This window comes from Corvus hawaiiensis, chromosome 14, assembly GCF_020740725.1.
Source record: "Corvus hawaiiensis isolate bCorHaw1 chromosome 14, bCorHaw1.pri.cur, whole genome shotgun sequence".
NCBI classification, from domain to species: domain Eukaryota; kingdom Metazoa; phylum Chordata; class Aves; order Passeriformes; family Corvidae; genus Corvus; species Corvus hawaiiensis.
The window spans coordinates 14,770,817-14,788,312 of record NC_063226.1 but is presented as its reverse complement, the minus strand read 5'-3'; the positions used below and the strand labels follow the sequence as shown (position 1 = coordinate 14,788,312).

Below are 17,496 nucleotides of genomic sequence, written 5' to 3'. Positions count from 1 at the left end.
CTATCTCTGACTTTGTGTGGCATCATTGTAAGCTGAATACCTGAAGTGATGAGTTTTAAAAAAAAATCCTGGGAAGGAGTGACAGTTACCAAGTCAATGCTGTCACTGCAGAAAAACACTGCAATATTCACAGACCGAATTACAAAATATCCTTAAATACCAAACTGCGTCTAAATACCCAGTTTAAATACCCAGACTTTCTAATAATCGAAAAGTATGGGGCAGAGAAAAAATTCAAGCTCCAGAAACAATTTCAATGGGAGTATATGCCATAGTACTACTGCCAGCATTGTATCTGTACACATATGCGAAATCTTTAGTTCAGCAAAGAAAATGTAGTAGTATCATGTGGGAAAAGGATGTCAGAGAAACCAACAAACACTATTCTTAAAATCTCCTGTCAAGCAGTTAGACAACAGTAAAAGTTCTAGTCAGCTATTTCCATCTGCCAGGACTCCAACAGTATCTCTGGAAAATGGAAGTGCTAACTTCAACCTGGACTTCTTGAAGAGTCATAAGTTTTATATATATATGTATATATATTTTTTTTTTTTTTTAAATATTTACAGCTGCAGAAGTCGACTGTCTAATGAACTTTCACACTGGAGTAACTAAAACAATGTATCAGTCCCATTAGCAGATTTTGTGAGGATTCCTTTCAGTACAATCAGAATTATGCTATGACCAAAGTTTCCCCCTGTAAGTATGAGGGGATCATTATGCATATCCCAAACCTTTTATTTATTCTATCTCAGTGATTAACTTCTTTTTCTACCTGACCACTGTCCATGAGCAGGACTCTGAGAGGGGTCTTAGAGGCTAATAGCTTAGGAAGTACTCAGGACCACTGAACTCAGCTACATTAGACACAAATAGGGGAAGGACCATTAGAGTTTTCTGAGTAGGAGAGATCTGCACACATTGAAGCTTCAACGCACTGGACGCTAAAGTGTGTGTGCTTAACACATTTTATTTAATATCAGCTGGTTACTACCTGCTTTCCACTGCTTCATCCCATAGACAAATCTAAAGGAAGATTGTGGCAGTCCCTCCAAGCACCACTGATTCCTTCAACAGATTTTCCACTATCTTCATAATCCATTTCTCTTACTCCCTCAAATTCCAAAGTACATGCAACACGCTGTATTTAGAGCCTACCTAAAACCAAGGGCTGCCCATGTGAAAAAGTTTGCCCCGCATGACACAGTTCACAAATAAGAAGCACAAGACCTCCTGCCAAGTAACTAAACATCTAATTATCTGCTGTTCTATCTGAGCCTTTCAACACCTGATCACAAGGTCTTGGTCAACTGTAGTAATTTGTGATTTACATCAGTCCATCTGCTATAGTTACAGTTCACCCTGCTGTTTAAATAAGATAACACCATTGTGCATTAAGACACACCAAAGTACTTGAAACACTCAAGAATTCATACTGTGGCATACAGACCTTGATATATAAGTATTAAACCCAGCAAATTTCTCTTTGTTTTAGTAAGTTCAATACATCGTGTAGTGGTTGGAAATCTTGAAAAACCACAAAGATGCAAACCCAGTGGGACTGAACTGAAATAGGCTGCAAGAAGACAAAAATCAGCCACTGCAATCCAACACAATTTTGCCATCAAGAGTATATTCTAAGGCACATATATTACTGATGCAGGGCAAAATCGCCACTTAGTGTCTGTAGTCCACTCAATCACGAAGGATAACAATATAGATTTATTTATATTATTAAACCCAGCCTTCTGAAGGAGTAAGCCCAGCTATCAATGTCCTACCTTTCTGCAGTTAGAACAAAGAAGAAAAGCTTGCTTTTCCAGGAAGACTTTAATATTCTTTTCTTCAGCCGAGTTGGCAATTTTGAAAGAAAAATTTCTGGATTCACTTTCAACATACCTGCAAAAATATCTTCTGGCTTGGGCTGGTTTATTTTTCCCAGCACTCATAAACCTTTACATCAGCTGTCAGAGCCTTGCTTAGGATCATTACCAAGAGCAACTGCTTGCAAAGCCTCACTGAAATCTACACCCTCAAACACAGCAAGAACTTTCCAACACATTTGGCATTGTTTCCAGAATACACTTCTAGAACAATATCTGTTTCCATGCAACTACTGACCATGCATGAACATCTTCATCTTTGCAGTGTTAGCATTTCAAAGCTGCTGTCTACACTGAGCAAGTGTGCATCAGTAATTTAATGTTCTAAACAGCAAAACAGTGAATAAATCACTGGAGTTATCACAAAAAGCATTTACCATTTAAGTGTTTCATTTCTTCTTAGAGAGCAGAAGCACAACATGCTCCCAGTGAAAATACTTACAACCCAAGGATCTGGCTCAAATTTTGTTTGATTTCATCCAGGTATGTGTTGGAGAACAGTCTAAACTTCAGTAAATTTTAGAGGGATATGTTAATTTGAAATAGTTACTTTGGGCAGCTCAACATTTACTGCTTCAGAGTGCTCTTGGCAAGGCATTTGCCATAGAGTTGTTCCAGACACATTTTTTCCCAGAGAGAGAGCTGCCCGCCTGTTCCACAGTGCCCCAGCACCACTCGGCAACAATCAGAACTCAGACCTACAACACAAGTAGTGAAGATAAGGAAGCCGCAAATTATTTCTTGCACTTTTAATATCATAAGAACGAGCTATGAAAACTTCTAATAATTAAAAAAAAAAAAAGGTAGAGTAACAGGTAGGTGTTTTTTGGATTTTTTTGTTTAGTTGGTTTTTTTTTTTTCAGTTTTTTAAAATTAATCTTACAAGAGGTCTTAAACAATTTCAGAAACTTACAAAATATATTCAAGTGTGGAAAGTTATTTTACTGGTAAAACAGCATTTCTTTATAATGTGCTTTTCTCCAGACAGGGTAAGGAAGCACAGGCATATCAGAACAAACAATTCATACCATCAGAACAAATCCCTTTTCTCCAGCATAGGCATTTTAAATCAATTTAACTGTGGTATGCCAAAAGAACAGAGCAACATAAAAGCAGTGACTTCTATAGACAATACAAGGAACATACACAAAAGAGAAGATCTCTCAAGTCTTCAGTTGCTACAATTTCATATGTGGAAGTGCTTAGCTCTTCAGCTGGCTTTAATTCCCTGACTGGTTGTACATGAGTAACTTGGTCTCAAACAAAAAAATGGAAGCATTAACTCCAGTTCAGTGTTTGAAGCACAAACATATTCATTTTATAGATGCCCACTGTAAATTTTGGGTATTACAGTAGAGTCAGCAATGGTCACACTAAACCAGCTGGATGGGTTTTTAGCGAATGAAACGAAAGCATTTCTGTGTTCTCTTCTGCTAATTTCAGCACAGAATATTAACAAGCAGCATGGAGCTAGTAAGAAAGATTTTTTGTTTGTGCCATTAGTTACTCCATTGTAAAACCACTAATTGACTCTAACAGCTACATTCTCACTTAGAATAATAAATAAAAATATTTTGCAAACCAGCATTTTCAGTTATAAAGAGCAAGAGCTAATTATGGTAGTACTGAATCACCCCAAGTGATCCTCATCGAAGACAATGGAAATAGGCAGGAGTAACTGGCACTTCTTCCCAGCCTGAAGCAATTGTGTTCCAATGAATTTCCCTACAAAACTCCTGGGTATGCATACCAAGTCCTATTCCAGCTACAAACCTTACTAAGTAAGAGTTTTAACTGGGTTTGTCCAGCTAGGCCAGTTAGTTATCTTCCTCAGTCATGTTCCAGGTAGTGGTGGGGTTTTTTTGTTTGGTCAGTTTTTTTAATATTAATTGCAAAAGTCAGATTTAAAAGCAAGCTTGCATTTGAATAGCACGAAAATAATTGACAATAACATCTGATTGAAACATTGCCTCATATACTTTGAATCTCCCAGTCTGCCTAGAAAAAGCTTAAAAATTATTATAATACAAATTCAAACTTGGATAAAAATATCCAATAAGTATTTATTCACAGCACAAGCTCATCAGGTACTGATATAAGTGTGTGTTCTGGTGACCGCCTTCAAAGTCCAACAAGCCAATGCCACAGCTGCAACCACTGCTGCATTTTAAAAGGCAAAACCTGTTTTGTGTATGCAAAGCAGATCTGTAACACCACTTACACAATCAACAGCAAGTTAAACAGCCAGTAGAATACACCACGCCAGTGTCACAGCTCAACAATGCTGTACCAGTTACAGGCATGCTTAGGTTATGTTTTCAATTTGTAGAGGAAATACAAATATATGAACATCACATATTTTCTTAAGAACAAACAGTAATTAAATAGAATGATCCTTTCTTCACTACATACAGAAATAACAATGTATTTACAATATTTACAGTTTTTCAAAAATTCTGTTCTTGCACTGTTCTGCAGGAATTCAAATTCTTCAGCCTGAAAAATAGGTACACAATAGTTCTGACCATAAACAGCCTCTGAACAGAGACAGGTTACTAATTCTAACTTACTGGTGTAAAGACTAGAGGGCCTGAAAAGGAAATAAAGCCAACTCGTTTCAGTTAAACATCCCATTGTTTGTGGGATTACTTCACAAACTACAGATGCTTTAAGATGTTTCACACAAGTGAGATATTGCTCATTTTCACAGTTTTCTCCACTTAAGTCACTGAACAAGTGAGCTCCAGTTGTAACTGCTTTCAGACTGCTGTTGTCATTGAAACATGGGCTATGATGAGAGTTACAAGCTCCCCTCCTGTATTTTCAGTTACAAGCAAGTGTATGCTCAGGGATACAGCTACATTTTGGGTTTGTTTTTTTGTTTGTGTTACTCAGCTTAAAACAAAATTGCACCAGTTTGAAACAAAAGCTGCTGATACTCAGATTTGCTCTTAAGTTCCGAAGTTAAGGTGGACACTCTCAACTTACAGTCCTGAAAAGTGTTTCAAAGCAGTTGGAAGCTTTAAACTACAAATTTAAAGCAAGACACACAAACCCCCCAGTATCAATAATTACAGGCAATGTTTAAAAAGAACATGAAAAATACAGTAAACACCTGCATGAGAGGAAGATAGTGTTAGTGGTGCAGAGCTGCTGTTCTCAATTGAAAATAATGCAAGCACCTGTTCTGAATAACGGTACTGGTGAGAAAAATTGAAGGCTTCACAGTAATACACACTTTCAGTGCCACTTTTTAACTACAATGTTTCCTGAAAAGACAGAAAGGATTCAAAACTTGCAGACTTAATATGGGAAAAATAATCCAAACCTCATAGCAACAGAATGCAGAATTAAAGCCAACAGAAATCATGTATCCGACCTATTTCTAGGTCACAGTAAGACTTCAAAAGAAAAATAATCAGTTTGAAGTCCTTCACACGCACGTGAAGAGTTATTGGCACAGGAGCTCCGAATCATTCAGCATGCCCTACATATGAATGAATCCATGGAATAAACAACCAAAGTCTGGGAAGCTCAGACCAAAAGGAAACCCAAAGATATATAGTCCTTTGGCATCAGAGAAGGTAAACATTACCTTTCCAATGGATTGAGAGATTACACAACTTAGGAGCTGTATTTGCTCCTTTCACTAACAGTAGAAACCATAGCAATCCTTCCCAGCCTCTTACAACTGGGAGTAGGTAGCTTTCAGAATTCCATCTTCATGCCACAAGCATCTTTTTCAAAAGAGAGAAGATGCTACTGTAAAAACAGATCTTTTCAAGTTGAAAAAAATTACGTTTGGTCAGAATTGTGTATGAATAGGATTTTGTGTTCAAACAGCACAGTTTGAGCACTCAGCAGTGGCAGCATAGCTGCATGTAAGGCATTTTAGGAATGATTCGAATACAGCTCACTGCCTTCAGCACTTTACTAAATTCAACTAACACGAGCAACCTCTCACATTTTAAGTTTATAACTAAAGCCGTGGTCACTGGAATCAACCCCGAAACATCTGCAGACCGTCCGTAATAACAGATGCAACACAAAGAGCGCGTGCGTTCCCTGTGTGGGAACAGCTGCCTGCACAGTGGACCTGTTGGTGCCAAATGAGAGAGGTCACTCCCCGTGCCAGGCCCTGCTAACTGGCCCAGTCCTGGAAGCGGAAGCAGTCCCCGGCGATCTTCCACACGGTGTTGGTGGGGGTGGCCTGTGCCGTCAGCAGGAAGTTCTGATTGAAGTAGCGCTGCTTATCCCCGTCAAATTTGACAGTCCCACTTGTCACCACGAGGACTGTTGTCTGGCCTTGAGTAGCTTGTTCTTCACAAGGAGGTATGAAATGATGAAGAAAACAACTCAAACAAAGACTAGCAGGTAAAGAGGCAGGAAATGTACACAGAAGCTTGTGTTCAACTCTGGTTACACTGCGCCAGGCTAACAGCTGGGTACAGGCAGGGAAGTGCAGCTCTGGTGCAGCGTTTCTACACAGACAGCGGTGGCTTCACCAACACGGCTTGGCAATGGCTTTGCCACTTTCATCTCCTGCTCGTCATTTTAGAGCACTGACAAACACCTCCGTTTGTGCTTAGAATCAGCTCTCATTACTTGAGATATACACACATAGAGATATTTAGCAACTTGCATATACTTTTACCCCCCGTTATGAGAAATTGTATCTTTTTCACAGCAGAGCAAAGCAAGTGTGTTTGACCACAGGCTTTTCCCAAAATGTCCATTAGAAGCAATGTATTAATTTCTCAATTATGTAAGCCTTTTTTTACCAGTTGTTAATCAGAAATCTAAAGAACTTAACACCTATTCTAGATGTAAAGAAATCAAAGTACATACAGGTTAATAATGATTTGTTCCACATTATACTGCAGGTCAGTACAAGAGGCCACCATAGGGGTCTCCCAAGCACAACATAACCTGATAAGCCAAACTTTTTCCATACATGAAAATAGATCACTTCTGAATATGATCTAAACAAAAAAAGTCCTTAAAATATTTTCCCAGGCATGAAAAAAAGTGTATAGTTGCTGCATCTCTTGGTTTGTGCTTTATTTATGCACAACTTGACATTTCAACCCTTGGTATTTTCTCTAAGCTTACTCCAAAGGAATTTCTAAGCACTGTTATAATTGCTCTCTTTCAATAGTTACAAAAAAAAGAAAAATAACTAAGTAAATTATAATACAACCTTACCGTGAACAGGCTGGCAATCCAACACATTAACCTGGAATTCACTTGATGGCAACATTTCAAAAAACTTATTTAGTTCTTCTTGCCCAGACACTGCATTTCCATTCCAAACTAATGTTGCTTTGTCCAAATACAGTCTGGTTAAAGCCTGAGTGATTATGAAAATGCACATTTAGTAAAGATATGTAAACATACAATGGACAACATACAAAACTTACACTGTGAATTATTGACTTCTTCTGTTACTTTGACAGTAGAATGCCTTCTTGAAACAGTAGCTCCTTTTAACAATCAGTGCTCCTGACCAAGAATTAAAACTAACAAACACATTCTCCTTTATCAGTGGCACAGTGACTCATGTCTCAAATACTGATTACATCCCTTTAACAAAGGTAATGACAGAACTGAACTGGTTGCTAACAAAAGGACACTGCTACCCTTCCACAATAAATTTATCACTGATTTTCTGTTTTCTTTCTGAGGGGGAGAGTATGCACACAACACAGATTAGGTCAGGAAATTATAATTTTAGTATTAAAAAAAAAAGTGAGCAAGACCAGGAACAGGTGAAACTTGAAAAGGACAGCAGCAGACCAACCTCCCAAATGTTTCATAAGCTGTCAACAGCTGAGTAACTGCCCAACTCTCCTTTAAGGTGTTGACACATCCCTGTCCAACCTACTCATGTGCAAAGTGACTGTGAAGTAACATGGGACTGCTTGTACTTTCACATAAACTTCAAGTTATTAAATTGCAGCTACAGTACATTTAAAATTCCAAAGACCAGTCTCCAAGGCTCTCTTTTGGTGACAATATTTGTCACATGGTACCACATCAAAGTGGTCCATGAAGATTTGCAGAGGCAGACACAGCTGTACCACTTCAACCTCAGCCACTCAGAAGAACCCCAGAACCAAAAGTGGTAACTGTTAATGAAAGAAGTTTGGGAAAAATGAAGCTAAATCCTGACCTCAAGGGAAAATAAAGCAAGTTCTACTTCCCTGTATTGACCTAATCCTGTACCTGTAAGACATAGTCCTACACCAACTGAACTAGGGTCATGAAAAGTCTGAGGCACTTTCTGAACAGCCCCTTTTACACTGCACAGGAGCTTCAAGTCCTCTGCAGGGCAGCCTGAGGAGCAGCTGCCCTGCCCTGCCATGGCCAATACAGCACATGGTAACCAATGTTCAGGTGCTTTCTGTGTAATGACAGTTAGAAAAGCAAACAAAAGTGCCAAGACAGCCCTAACTATTGTCAAAACAGCTACATACCCTTCTTCTTTTGTCCATTGTCTCATAGTAAATGTTGACAAACTCATCTGCAGCTCTACAAGCTTGATCCACATAGGTTTTGAAATCCTGGAGGGAAGAAATCATATCAAGTTACTTTAATTATGCAACCCAATCATTAACTCAATTTCTTCTGCAAGTCACTTTGACTGGTCTTTTCCATCCTCACCAAAAGATGACATCAAATAATGTCGAAATTTATTCTGACCTCCTTTTCTACTTGCAGAAGTACCGGCTGTTAGGCAGGGGACAGTTTTAGCATCAATTTTGAATGCTGATATATTTATTGTATTTAAATTGCAAATATTTACATTGGAAAATGGGCTACAGCTGGCTGCAGGTAGTGTGGCCACACAAGTATTCAGGGAAAACAGCTGTTGCTGTGATGGCTGTTCTGAAATAAAGTTAAGGAACAAGATTTATTCATGTACTTCTGAGAATTAGCAAGAACCCCATCACACCTCCATCCAAGTCTCATTTTTTAACACACCTTTATATATAGAAATATAAAACATAATGAGAGAGAGAACACCAACATCTGGATGTATTCCTTCTAGTATCAATCAGACCTATATCCACAGGTAAAAACAAACACTTCTCCTCACACTTCATCATTTTCCTTACATCTCTCTGTTTTTATTCATCCCCAGGTAACAACCTTTGTAGTCCCAGCACTGCACTGTGATCTCACTGGGTTATTTGCTCAGTTTGTTCAGCTGTTCGGCCCTTGATGTCTTACAGACCCTGAACTGGGACATCCTGGAAAGCAGCTTCTGAATTTCCTGTCCATACACCCATAAACCTGCATTTGGTTCTCTTCTGATCAATTGTTTACAATGCTATTATTCATCGTTTTATTCCAGTATTATATACTCTGTATCTATAACTCAATCAGTGTGGAACAACGTCACTGCTTGCATTTTCTTGGCTGCTTTTACTGAATATACTCCAGAACCCCCAGGAATTCCTCTGGTATTACCACAAGAAATATTCACAATCAGAGAAAGTTCCAATTTGAAAAGTAGCTATGGCCTATCAAATAACCCCTGTTTATTCAGCAAAGACAAACATCACTATGCACTATTTTTTCTCTCCCCCTGCAAGGACACAAACCTGCTCTTCATCTTCCTACCTCCCCCAGCAAATTCTGAACTCACAGTCCCAGAAAGTGCCCAGAGAAACTCTGGAGACAGGAGTGTCAGACCTGCCCTGGGAACAGTGACTGCAGCTCTGCCTGTTGTGCCAGCGAGAGCAGGGGGCCGTGAGCCCTCAGCCAGCTCAGGCTGCACACCAGCCCTTCCCAACCAGCACCAAACACTCCCCTCCAGCTCCCAAGAGATGGAATGGGCATGAGCGAGGGCACTGGAGAAACACCAGGAGACTGGAATGAGTTGCTAGGGTACCTGCAACAGAAGTCTGGTGGAAATAAGCTCTGTCGGTTTTGGCAACTTTTTACAGCCACAACCAGAACACAGTTTTAAACTCTGTGAACAATTTTAGCTGGAATAAACTTGTGGAAGTCATTTGGTCCTAATCCCATTTCAAAGCAGAGCTGACTGCAAAGGTTGATCCACTTTCCTGGTTGCATCTGACAGCTCTGTGTCCTCTGTCCTGTCTCCTGCCACGTTTGGACATCTCCGAGAATGGAGATGATCACAGTTCCTTCGGGTTCCAACGTCCAACCACCTCATTCAGAAACCCTCCTTCCCAGCATTTAACAGGAAAGCCATAATTGAAAAAAACCAACCAAACAATCCCCGAATCAACTTCTCGAAGACTCTGGCGGCAACTCCAAGCAGTTTTCCAACGTACACGGCCGCTGCCGACGCCCTCACTGAGCCCCTCTCTGTCCTAAGGCCCCTGTTCGAGGACGCTGAGGCCGCAACACTGGAACCCCCGCCCTGCGCCGGGGACCCTCGGGAGGGTGGCAGTGACCCCCTGCCCACACCCCGCGCTGAGCCGCTACCGCCCTGCCCGCCCCGTCCCTCACGGAGCCTGGACATTCCCGACGGCCTCCCCGCGCTCCCACACCCGCCCTCTCAAGCGCAGCACCCTCCCGAGCCGGACACCCCGCGCTCCCCCGGCCCCAGGCCGCGGTTCCCGGCCCGGCCCGGACTCACCACGGACGCGGCCATCGGGCGGCGAGGCGGGAGGGCGCCGGAAGTGCAAGGTCAACCGCTTCCGGCCGCGCGTCCCTCGCCGAAAGCGTTCCGCCGCGCCGCGGTGCCCCGGGGAGCGTTCCGCCCGCAAAGCCGGTCCGGCTGCGGCGGGGCTTTGATTCCATAATCGATATCACCAACCTTTCACATCATTGCTGCTGGAAACTTCCCCAGAGAGCCGACACTCGGGGAAAGGAGTTACAATTGTAATCACAATTAAATAGCGTGTATGATTATCTATTTCCCTATTTGTATGGAGGAATTAGAAGTAACTGCTTTAAAACTTCAGTCAAATTTACTCAAAATAACTAAAAATATCTTTACTGAAGTAAAGATGTATAAAGATTTCAGAAATGCGTTCAGCCACTTGGGTTAGGCCATGTCTTCTTTTATTTTCAGCCATTGATCAAAATCAATTAAAATTTAAACCACTGAATAATTTCAGAATCAAACTGCATAGATTTTTATTGTAAAATATTTGATACTGGGCAAGTAGTGACCACCAAATGAAAACGGAATTCAATCTCCAGTAAGATGAAGAGTTCGCATTTTCCTACAGATCCCTCATGTGACAATCATGCACATTTGCATTAGGACTTATGCAAAAATGAAGACAGGCTGCATCTTGCCCAGGCTGCTTTTCAAATGAGCCTTGCTCTGTGTCACAGCAAACTGATATTTCTGTAATGACCTCGGTTATAGACTCAAATTAGGCCCACAGGTCCTGATTATCCTTGATAAAATGAATGATGCCTGATAGTCCTTAGTTTTGCAAATAGTCTTGCTGGACTTGGAGTAATGGCTTTGTAACTTTCAATAGCTTATAGTTTATTTTCCTCTAAAATCACGCAATTAACACTGACAGATTTCCAGTAGAACATTTTCTATTAAAAGAACCCAACAAGCTACAATACTTTTTAATTTATTGATTCAGAACATACATTACATCACTGGAATCATAACACTCTTGAACACTGTGGCCTCCAAATCTCACTGCAGCACTGTACCCAACACTGAAGGGCAACTCCAGGGGGCAGCAGAAGGCAAATGTTCCAAATTTCTGTAGCCATTCTACTGAATAGAGACCAAAGCACCGATCTGTGGCCTGTGTGAGTGATTGAATTAGGCTGGTAGGTTGACCATTCTTGTGGGGCTCCTCAGCTTTCAGGGGCTGCACGGTGCTCCTGCACATGCAGCATCCCTGCTCCCAAAGTCCCACTGGCTGCCCAAGCTTTAGCACATCTGGCGATGTTTAGCAGAAGAATTCTCTCGAGGACAGCAATTCACACAACACTTCATCTCTCAAGCTGGCCAGGCTGTTCTCTAAGACTGATCATCTTTGTGAATAGTGAGTGGCTCTTGTGAAAGGCAGGACTCTCAACTGTTGATAAAATTACCAGAGAGTGCAATAATGTGTCCCAGATGTACAGACGTTTGATGAACTGTCTCCTAAAACAAGGGAAGCAACTGACACTGGCCAAATCCAGACAGATTCTGATTAATGGGATGCTTGTGAAACTGGATCATGACTCAGTGTTTGAGGGTTTTGCCTGAGCAAGAGCTGAATGAGAACTCAAAGATTCGATCTGTTGATTTTAATGACAACTGGGAGTAGGTCTCAGATGTTTGACTTATAGGCTGGATAACAAATTAATACTAAAGCTGGACTTGAGATTTACTAAACTGCAGTGGACTTAAGAAAGCCTATTTTGGCCAGTTCCCAGCATAAAAGGTGGACCCTGGCAGAAACTGTGCTTGTTACAGACCCATGGGGACTCTCAACTGTGACCACTCCACCTCAAATTTCTGCCATACCAGAACTGGAGGAATGCAATGACTGTTATCCTGATAAATACCTCCCTTGTTTTTTAAAGAAAAACAGAACTTGCTATATATTGAAGTGGTAATTGTATCCAGTGGGATATGCTGAGATCAAGTACAAATAACTGTTCCATTTTACTCCATTCAAAGCAGTCTCAAGTGGGGATAAATTTTCAGAACAGGTCAGTTTAGTGTCACCACATTTTCTTGTTAAAGAAATTTTTAAATCCTCTTACTTTCATTAGGTAGTGAAGCATTATTTGACCTCTTGTGAAAATCTGGCCATATGTGTGTAAGACATGTGGCCAGGTAAACATATTTGTGGGTTTTTTTCCCTTCAAAAAAGAGACATCCTTTGAGAATAGGCAAATTTAAAGTAAATTTTGATTAAATTTTCTTCTTTTTTAAATGAATAATTATGGATCAGCTACAGATGGAGCACAAACTACTGCACATTATAGATTTAATAGAACTTCTGTGCAGAGTTCACTCAGATGAGAAAGGCCTGCAGGGCTGGAACTGTAGATTATGTGCTCTCTGAAATTGTTAGCTCAGGTCAGCTTGTAGCATAGCCTGAGCTCAATTTACATTTGGCTCTGGCCTGAATGCTGGGCACTGGGAGGTAGCCCACAACAATTAACTGGTTAGTGGGAGGGCTTAATATCAATCAAATGCTAAGTAATATTTCTCCAGGCCAAATGTACCTGTGACCTTTTAAGGAATCACTTTCCAGTGAAAACCAATTTACTTCCAGCTGGAAGAAAAGAGTTTTGTCACTTGCTTTTCTTTACAAATGGAAGAGTTAGGGGAATCCTTTATGATTATTGAGTACATGCTTGCAGATGTTTTACTTTTATTCCTGAATATTCCAAACTATTTAGCATTGTCTGAGCATCTGACCTATGGTTCTGTGCTCAGCTTATCTGGCACAGCAGCTCTGCAGCACAGAAAGCAGCATACCTTTCCTTTGGACTGTCCCTGCTCTCTGTGTTATTACAATGGTACCCAATGTTCCCTGAAATATCAGTAATCCAATAGTCAACTGTTAAAAAAATTGGCAAAATCCCATTAACCCCAGTGGAAGCCAGACCTGGCCTTTGGTTTGTTTGCTCTGGCTAAATAGGGAATAAACAAAGTTTCTTCAAAATGCACCCTTAGTCACTACCACAGTTCCACTGCCCCTGTGCTCAAGCTCCAGTTTTAGGAAATATCTTGGCTAAATGTCAAACAATTCCACCAGATCTTTGAAGGCAAATATTAGACAGAGATTGCATCTGAAATAATTACCCAAGCACCATTCAATTAACCTACTTGGCTAAAAGGTGATGCACAAATCAATATTTTCTAAGTGAGACGTGTGTTTCAGATGAAACTAATCAATAGGCATCAGAGTAATTTCAAATTACAGACATATACAGACAAAATTAAAATTCAAGCAGTTTAGATACCAAATGTATTGCAACTTAAAAGAGCTTTTTCAGGCAGGATATTCCCCAGGTACAATTTCAACATATCATTGCTTTTATTGAACTATTTTGTCTCTTTTCTAAAATAAAAATAATTACTGTCACTTTGGGAGAACTTACAAAAAAGGTGCAAATTCCCCTGTTGGTCCTTGGCCAGCTGATAATTGAAACTGTGCCTTAGGTTTCCCCTGAGCACAGCAGTTGGAATAGACCTAAATATTGGGAATTTTTTCTGTTTGCTTTTCACAACCACTTTTCTCCCCCTATTCCTTCTAACCTTGTACATGCATGATGAGATGGAACAATAGGAGACCCAGCTCAGAGCCCAAAGGACAAATTTTAGCATCAGAGGGCTTGCTATTTTCTACCTACAATAAGAAAAGTTTCTTATTCACAAGCCTTTTAACAGGAAGGACTGTCAGGGAATGAAGAGAAGCTGTACAAAATGAGCTATTTCTCATCTCTGTTTTCTTTATGTTATAAACATACCTCCAATCAAATTTACTGAAGAAAGTCATAGCACTTCCAGTGAATTGTCTTGTTTCCACAGAATCATTGGCACATTTCTGGCCTGTGGCTGCAATAACACGTTGCTCTCTGACAACATTAATAACTCACCTTTGACAATTTGTGGGCAGAAGATAAACATTTTCCAAACAGATAATCCCAATATATTACATACATGTTTCCTTGCATGTGCGTTCTTTACATTGGAACCCCCACACTGTGCTTCCTTTGAAGTTATCAGTGTAGATGGGGACAGCTATGCGGATTCCAGAACTCCCAGCTGTCCCCAGAGTTGCCTGCAGTGACAAAACAGTGAGTCTGCCACCTTTTCTAGTGAAGACTTGCATGGAGGGCACCACCTACTCTTCTTTTTCCTGAATATTCTCAGCCGTCAGCTAACCAAAAGTAAAATATAAGATCTGATTGTGAAAGCTCCCATCTCTCCAATCATTTTAAGGAATATCCATTAAAACAGTGATGTTTGTTCCCAGAGATGAAAAGAAATGCTGAAGAGCAAGCCCACACACAAGTTTCCTTTCTACCTTTACTCTTTCACAGATTCTATTTATTTACCCAAATAGAGATAGAGACCCAAATAGATGAGACCTAGGTCAGCATATAATCTCATCTGTAACAGCCTAATCTATTTTTCTTTGACAAGTTACATCCTTTGGAATAGATTGTTTATAATGGAAAGCACAGGAATCTTCCTGAAACATTTGTACTGCATTTACCAAACACTCAGTAGGATGAACTCCCATTCCCACTGCAGTTATTAATAACAAACTCTGCATTGCTGCAGTGTAAATACTGATTCACCAAAGAACCCTAAATCTGATTATTAACTCCCATGATTGCACTAGTCTGCCAATAAGGAATATATTTAAAAAACACAGTAGTAAGTAGTGGAGGAACACAAGCTTTGAGTGATTTACAAGGACCTTTATGATTTTTTCACCTAACAGACAAGAAAGGTAAATACTCAGAAAAAACCAAGCCCTACGACATTTTTTTAAAAATTGTTTTTCTGCATTCCTTTAGAGCTTACATCAAAGAGAGAAAAGGGATAATTATCTTTAAAAATACTATTTCTCCATGTTGCTTTTCTCTAGTGAAGAGGTTTAAGGACATGAAGATTCCTTTCAGAAAGACCAAACCAATGGAGACAGAAACATGAGAGATTTCCTAGACAACCTTTGGATTTATATTTCAAGATTATTTCGTAGGGATAATGAGAGATTATTTCCTTTTAGGCACTAAAACAGAGCAGGTAACAGGAGGACTCAGGGTACTGGTAATAGGCTGCAGAACCTCACACATTTACAACTTCAGCCAAATACATCTGACTTATTTAGGGACATAGGTGGGGTTTGCTATCAATCCTTGTTCAGTTGTCAGAAAGTGGAAAGTGTCCTCTAAAAGGTTCAGACATTGTTTCAGACATTGGTCACAGTGTCCCAATCAGGAAAATTTAGATACAGATAAGCTACCTTCAGATAAAATGCTCTATTTGCTTCTGTACCACTTCAGTATGTCTAAAGAACAAAGTACAGGAAATGTGAGAATCTCTGTAATGGTGGTTTAAATTCAGGGTGAACATGCTCATAGAATTATAATAGGCTGTGTCCCTAAATTCTGGTCATGATTCACTATAAGTCTTCTCCCTATTATTTACATTTCAACACATTAATATGCCACTGTGCAAAAAATTGTTTCTTAAGGATTGAGAGCAGAACACCCAAGAAATTGGCTTAAATGCCATGAAGACAGGCAGGAATAAACCACCATGCCAGTGTTCTGTTGATTTATTCCAGAGCGATGCACCTGGACCCACCAGCTGTCACACATCTTCCATCTGGAGCAACAGCTGTTTGCTCAATAGTTGTCATATTGCCTGACACAAACAATTGCTTGGTAAATTTGTCATGAGGGGTTCTCTTTGGGATTTGAAATTCTGAAAAATGTCACATTTTGGTTCTGTCCTTAGGTTTGGAGCATTTTTTCCTACATAGTGTGCAGGGTTCCCCTTACAGCTCTGGGTAACTCCAGTCAGAATTGCAGGGCCTGTAGCATCTCCAAAAGGATCAAGTTTAAGGTCGTTCACTGTGAGCTAAGGACACCCAAGTAAGGGGAGGTGGAAAGTAATGTTTAGTAGATCAAATTATGTGACAGAGGCAATGGAAGGATCCAGTCAAATCGCCAGGCTAAGAACATTAGACAACAAATACATTTTATATAAACTGGGGGGGAAAGGGAGAGGGAAATCCAGATCAGGTAAATTGTGGAAAATGTTACAACAGTCAGGGCTGGGGAGTGACCTTAGAGAGTCATAGCTGTGGGGAAAGAACAAACATGTTTATTAGAAATGTTATTAGGGAATGTTTTGCATGAAGCAGTGAAATATGAATACTTGATGAATGAAGCAGCATTATTACAGCATTGAGCAACTGGGAGGACTGTGGCGAAGAAGATATTCAAAAGGAAATGAAGCAACATTATGTGATAGGAAAGTGCTTAGAAATTGAGAGGTAGACCTGAAAAACATCTCAGCACAGGCAAGCTTTGAATCTGAGGGTTGATGAAATCACCACACAAGTATGTGTGAGAAGAAAATGTGGGAATTTAAGACAGTCACACAATACCTCTGAAGAGTGGAAAGAACAGAACTGTACCCATCCAAATAGATGTTCTATGAACTGTAGGAGATACGCACCAGGAGTGAAGGTAATGAAAACAGTAGATCAAGTTGCATCCTGAAAAAAACTGGTTTGAAAGTATATTCCAGTGGCTAATAACAGAGTCAGTAAAGCACATAATGGATGGGAAGTCTAGTTAGCAGAGAGAACTTGCCAGACAATTATCCACCTAATTTCTTCTTTACAAGTACTGTTTGTGGCACAGGAGAAACTGGCATGAATGATAACACTCAGCATGTTAACTTAAACTGCTCGCAACATACAACTAACTAATCAAGAGACAGGAAAACTCTCTTCAAACAACCTTTTGACTGACCACATGCACTACTAGAAATGTGTGTTTTATGAAACTCTCCACAAGCAGGTCCTTGAGAATGACCTGCTATCCTCTCAGCTGTGTGCATCCTGGGCTTGCTGATGCCTCATAACAGATTTGCTTCCTTTTTTTGGACTAAACTGAAGAGTAAAGA

The 17,496-nt window shown here is 40.2% G+C and overlaps 1 protein-coding gene across 4 annotated transcripts; it reads right to left on the bottom strand.

Moving 5' to 3' along the window:
• Nucleotides 1-952: 952 nt before the first annotated feature.
• NXT2 (nuclear transport factor 2 like export factor 2) lies at nt 953-10,591 on the bottom strand. Of its 4 annotated transcripts, none has more exons than XM_048318938.1 (4): nt 10,498-10,591; nt 8,360-8,446; nt 7,089-7,233; nt 953-2,581 (listed from the first exon to the last, which is right to left on the bottom strand). In XM_048318938.1, exons 1-4 carry the CDS (start codon nt 10,510-10,512, stop codon nt 2,451-2,453), a joined length of 378 nt encoding a protein of 125 aa, XP_048174895.1. In that variant the 5' UTR covers nt 10,513-10,591; the 3' UTR covers nt 953-2,450. The 4 variants fall into 4 exon arrangements, with proteins under 4 accessions (XP_048174895.1, XP_048174894.1, XP_048174896.1 ...); XM_048318937.1 differs by lacking the exon at nt 953-2,581 and adding an exon at nt 2,805-6,203; XM_048318939.1 differs by lacking the exons at nt 953-2,581; nt 10,498-10,591 and adding exons at nt 2,805-6,203; nt 8,689-8,866.
• Nucleotides 10,592-17,496: the final 6,905 nt, after the last annotated feature.

Bases quoted from the DNA above. Each gene is read 5' to 3' on its own strand.
- NXT2 (XM_048318936.1), bottom strand. From the start codon at position 8,464: ATGATTTCTTCCCTCCAGGATTTCAAAACCTATGTGGATCAAGCTTGT. The intron at 7,234-8,359 runs GTATGTAGCTGT...ATAATCACTCAG, and splicing joins CAATGGACAAAAGAAGAAGG to GCTTTAACCAGACTGTATTT. The intron at 6,204-7,088 runs GTAAGGTTGTAT...CTCCTTGTGAAG, and splicing joins GGATTGCCAGCCTGTTCACG to AACAAGCTACTCAAGGCCAG.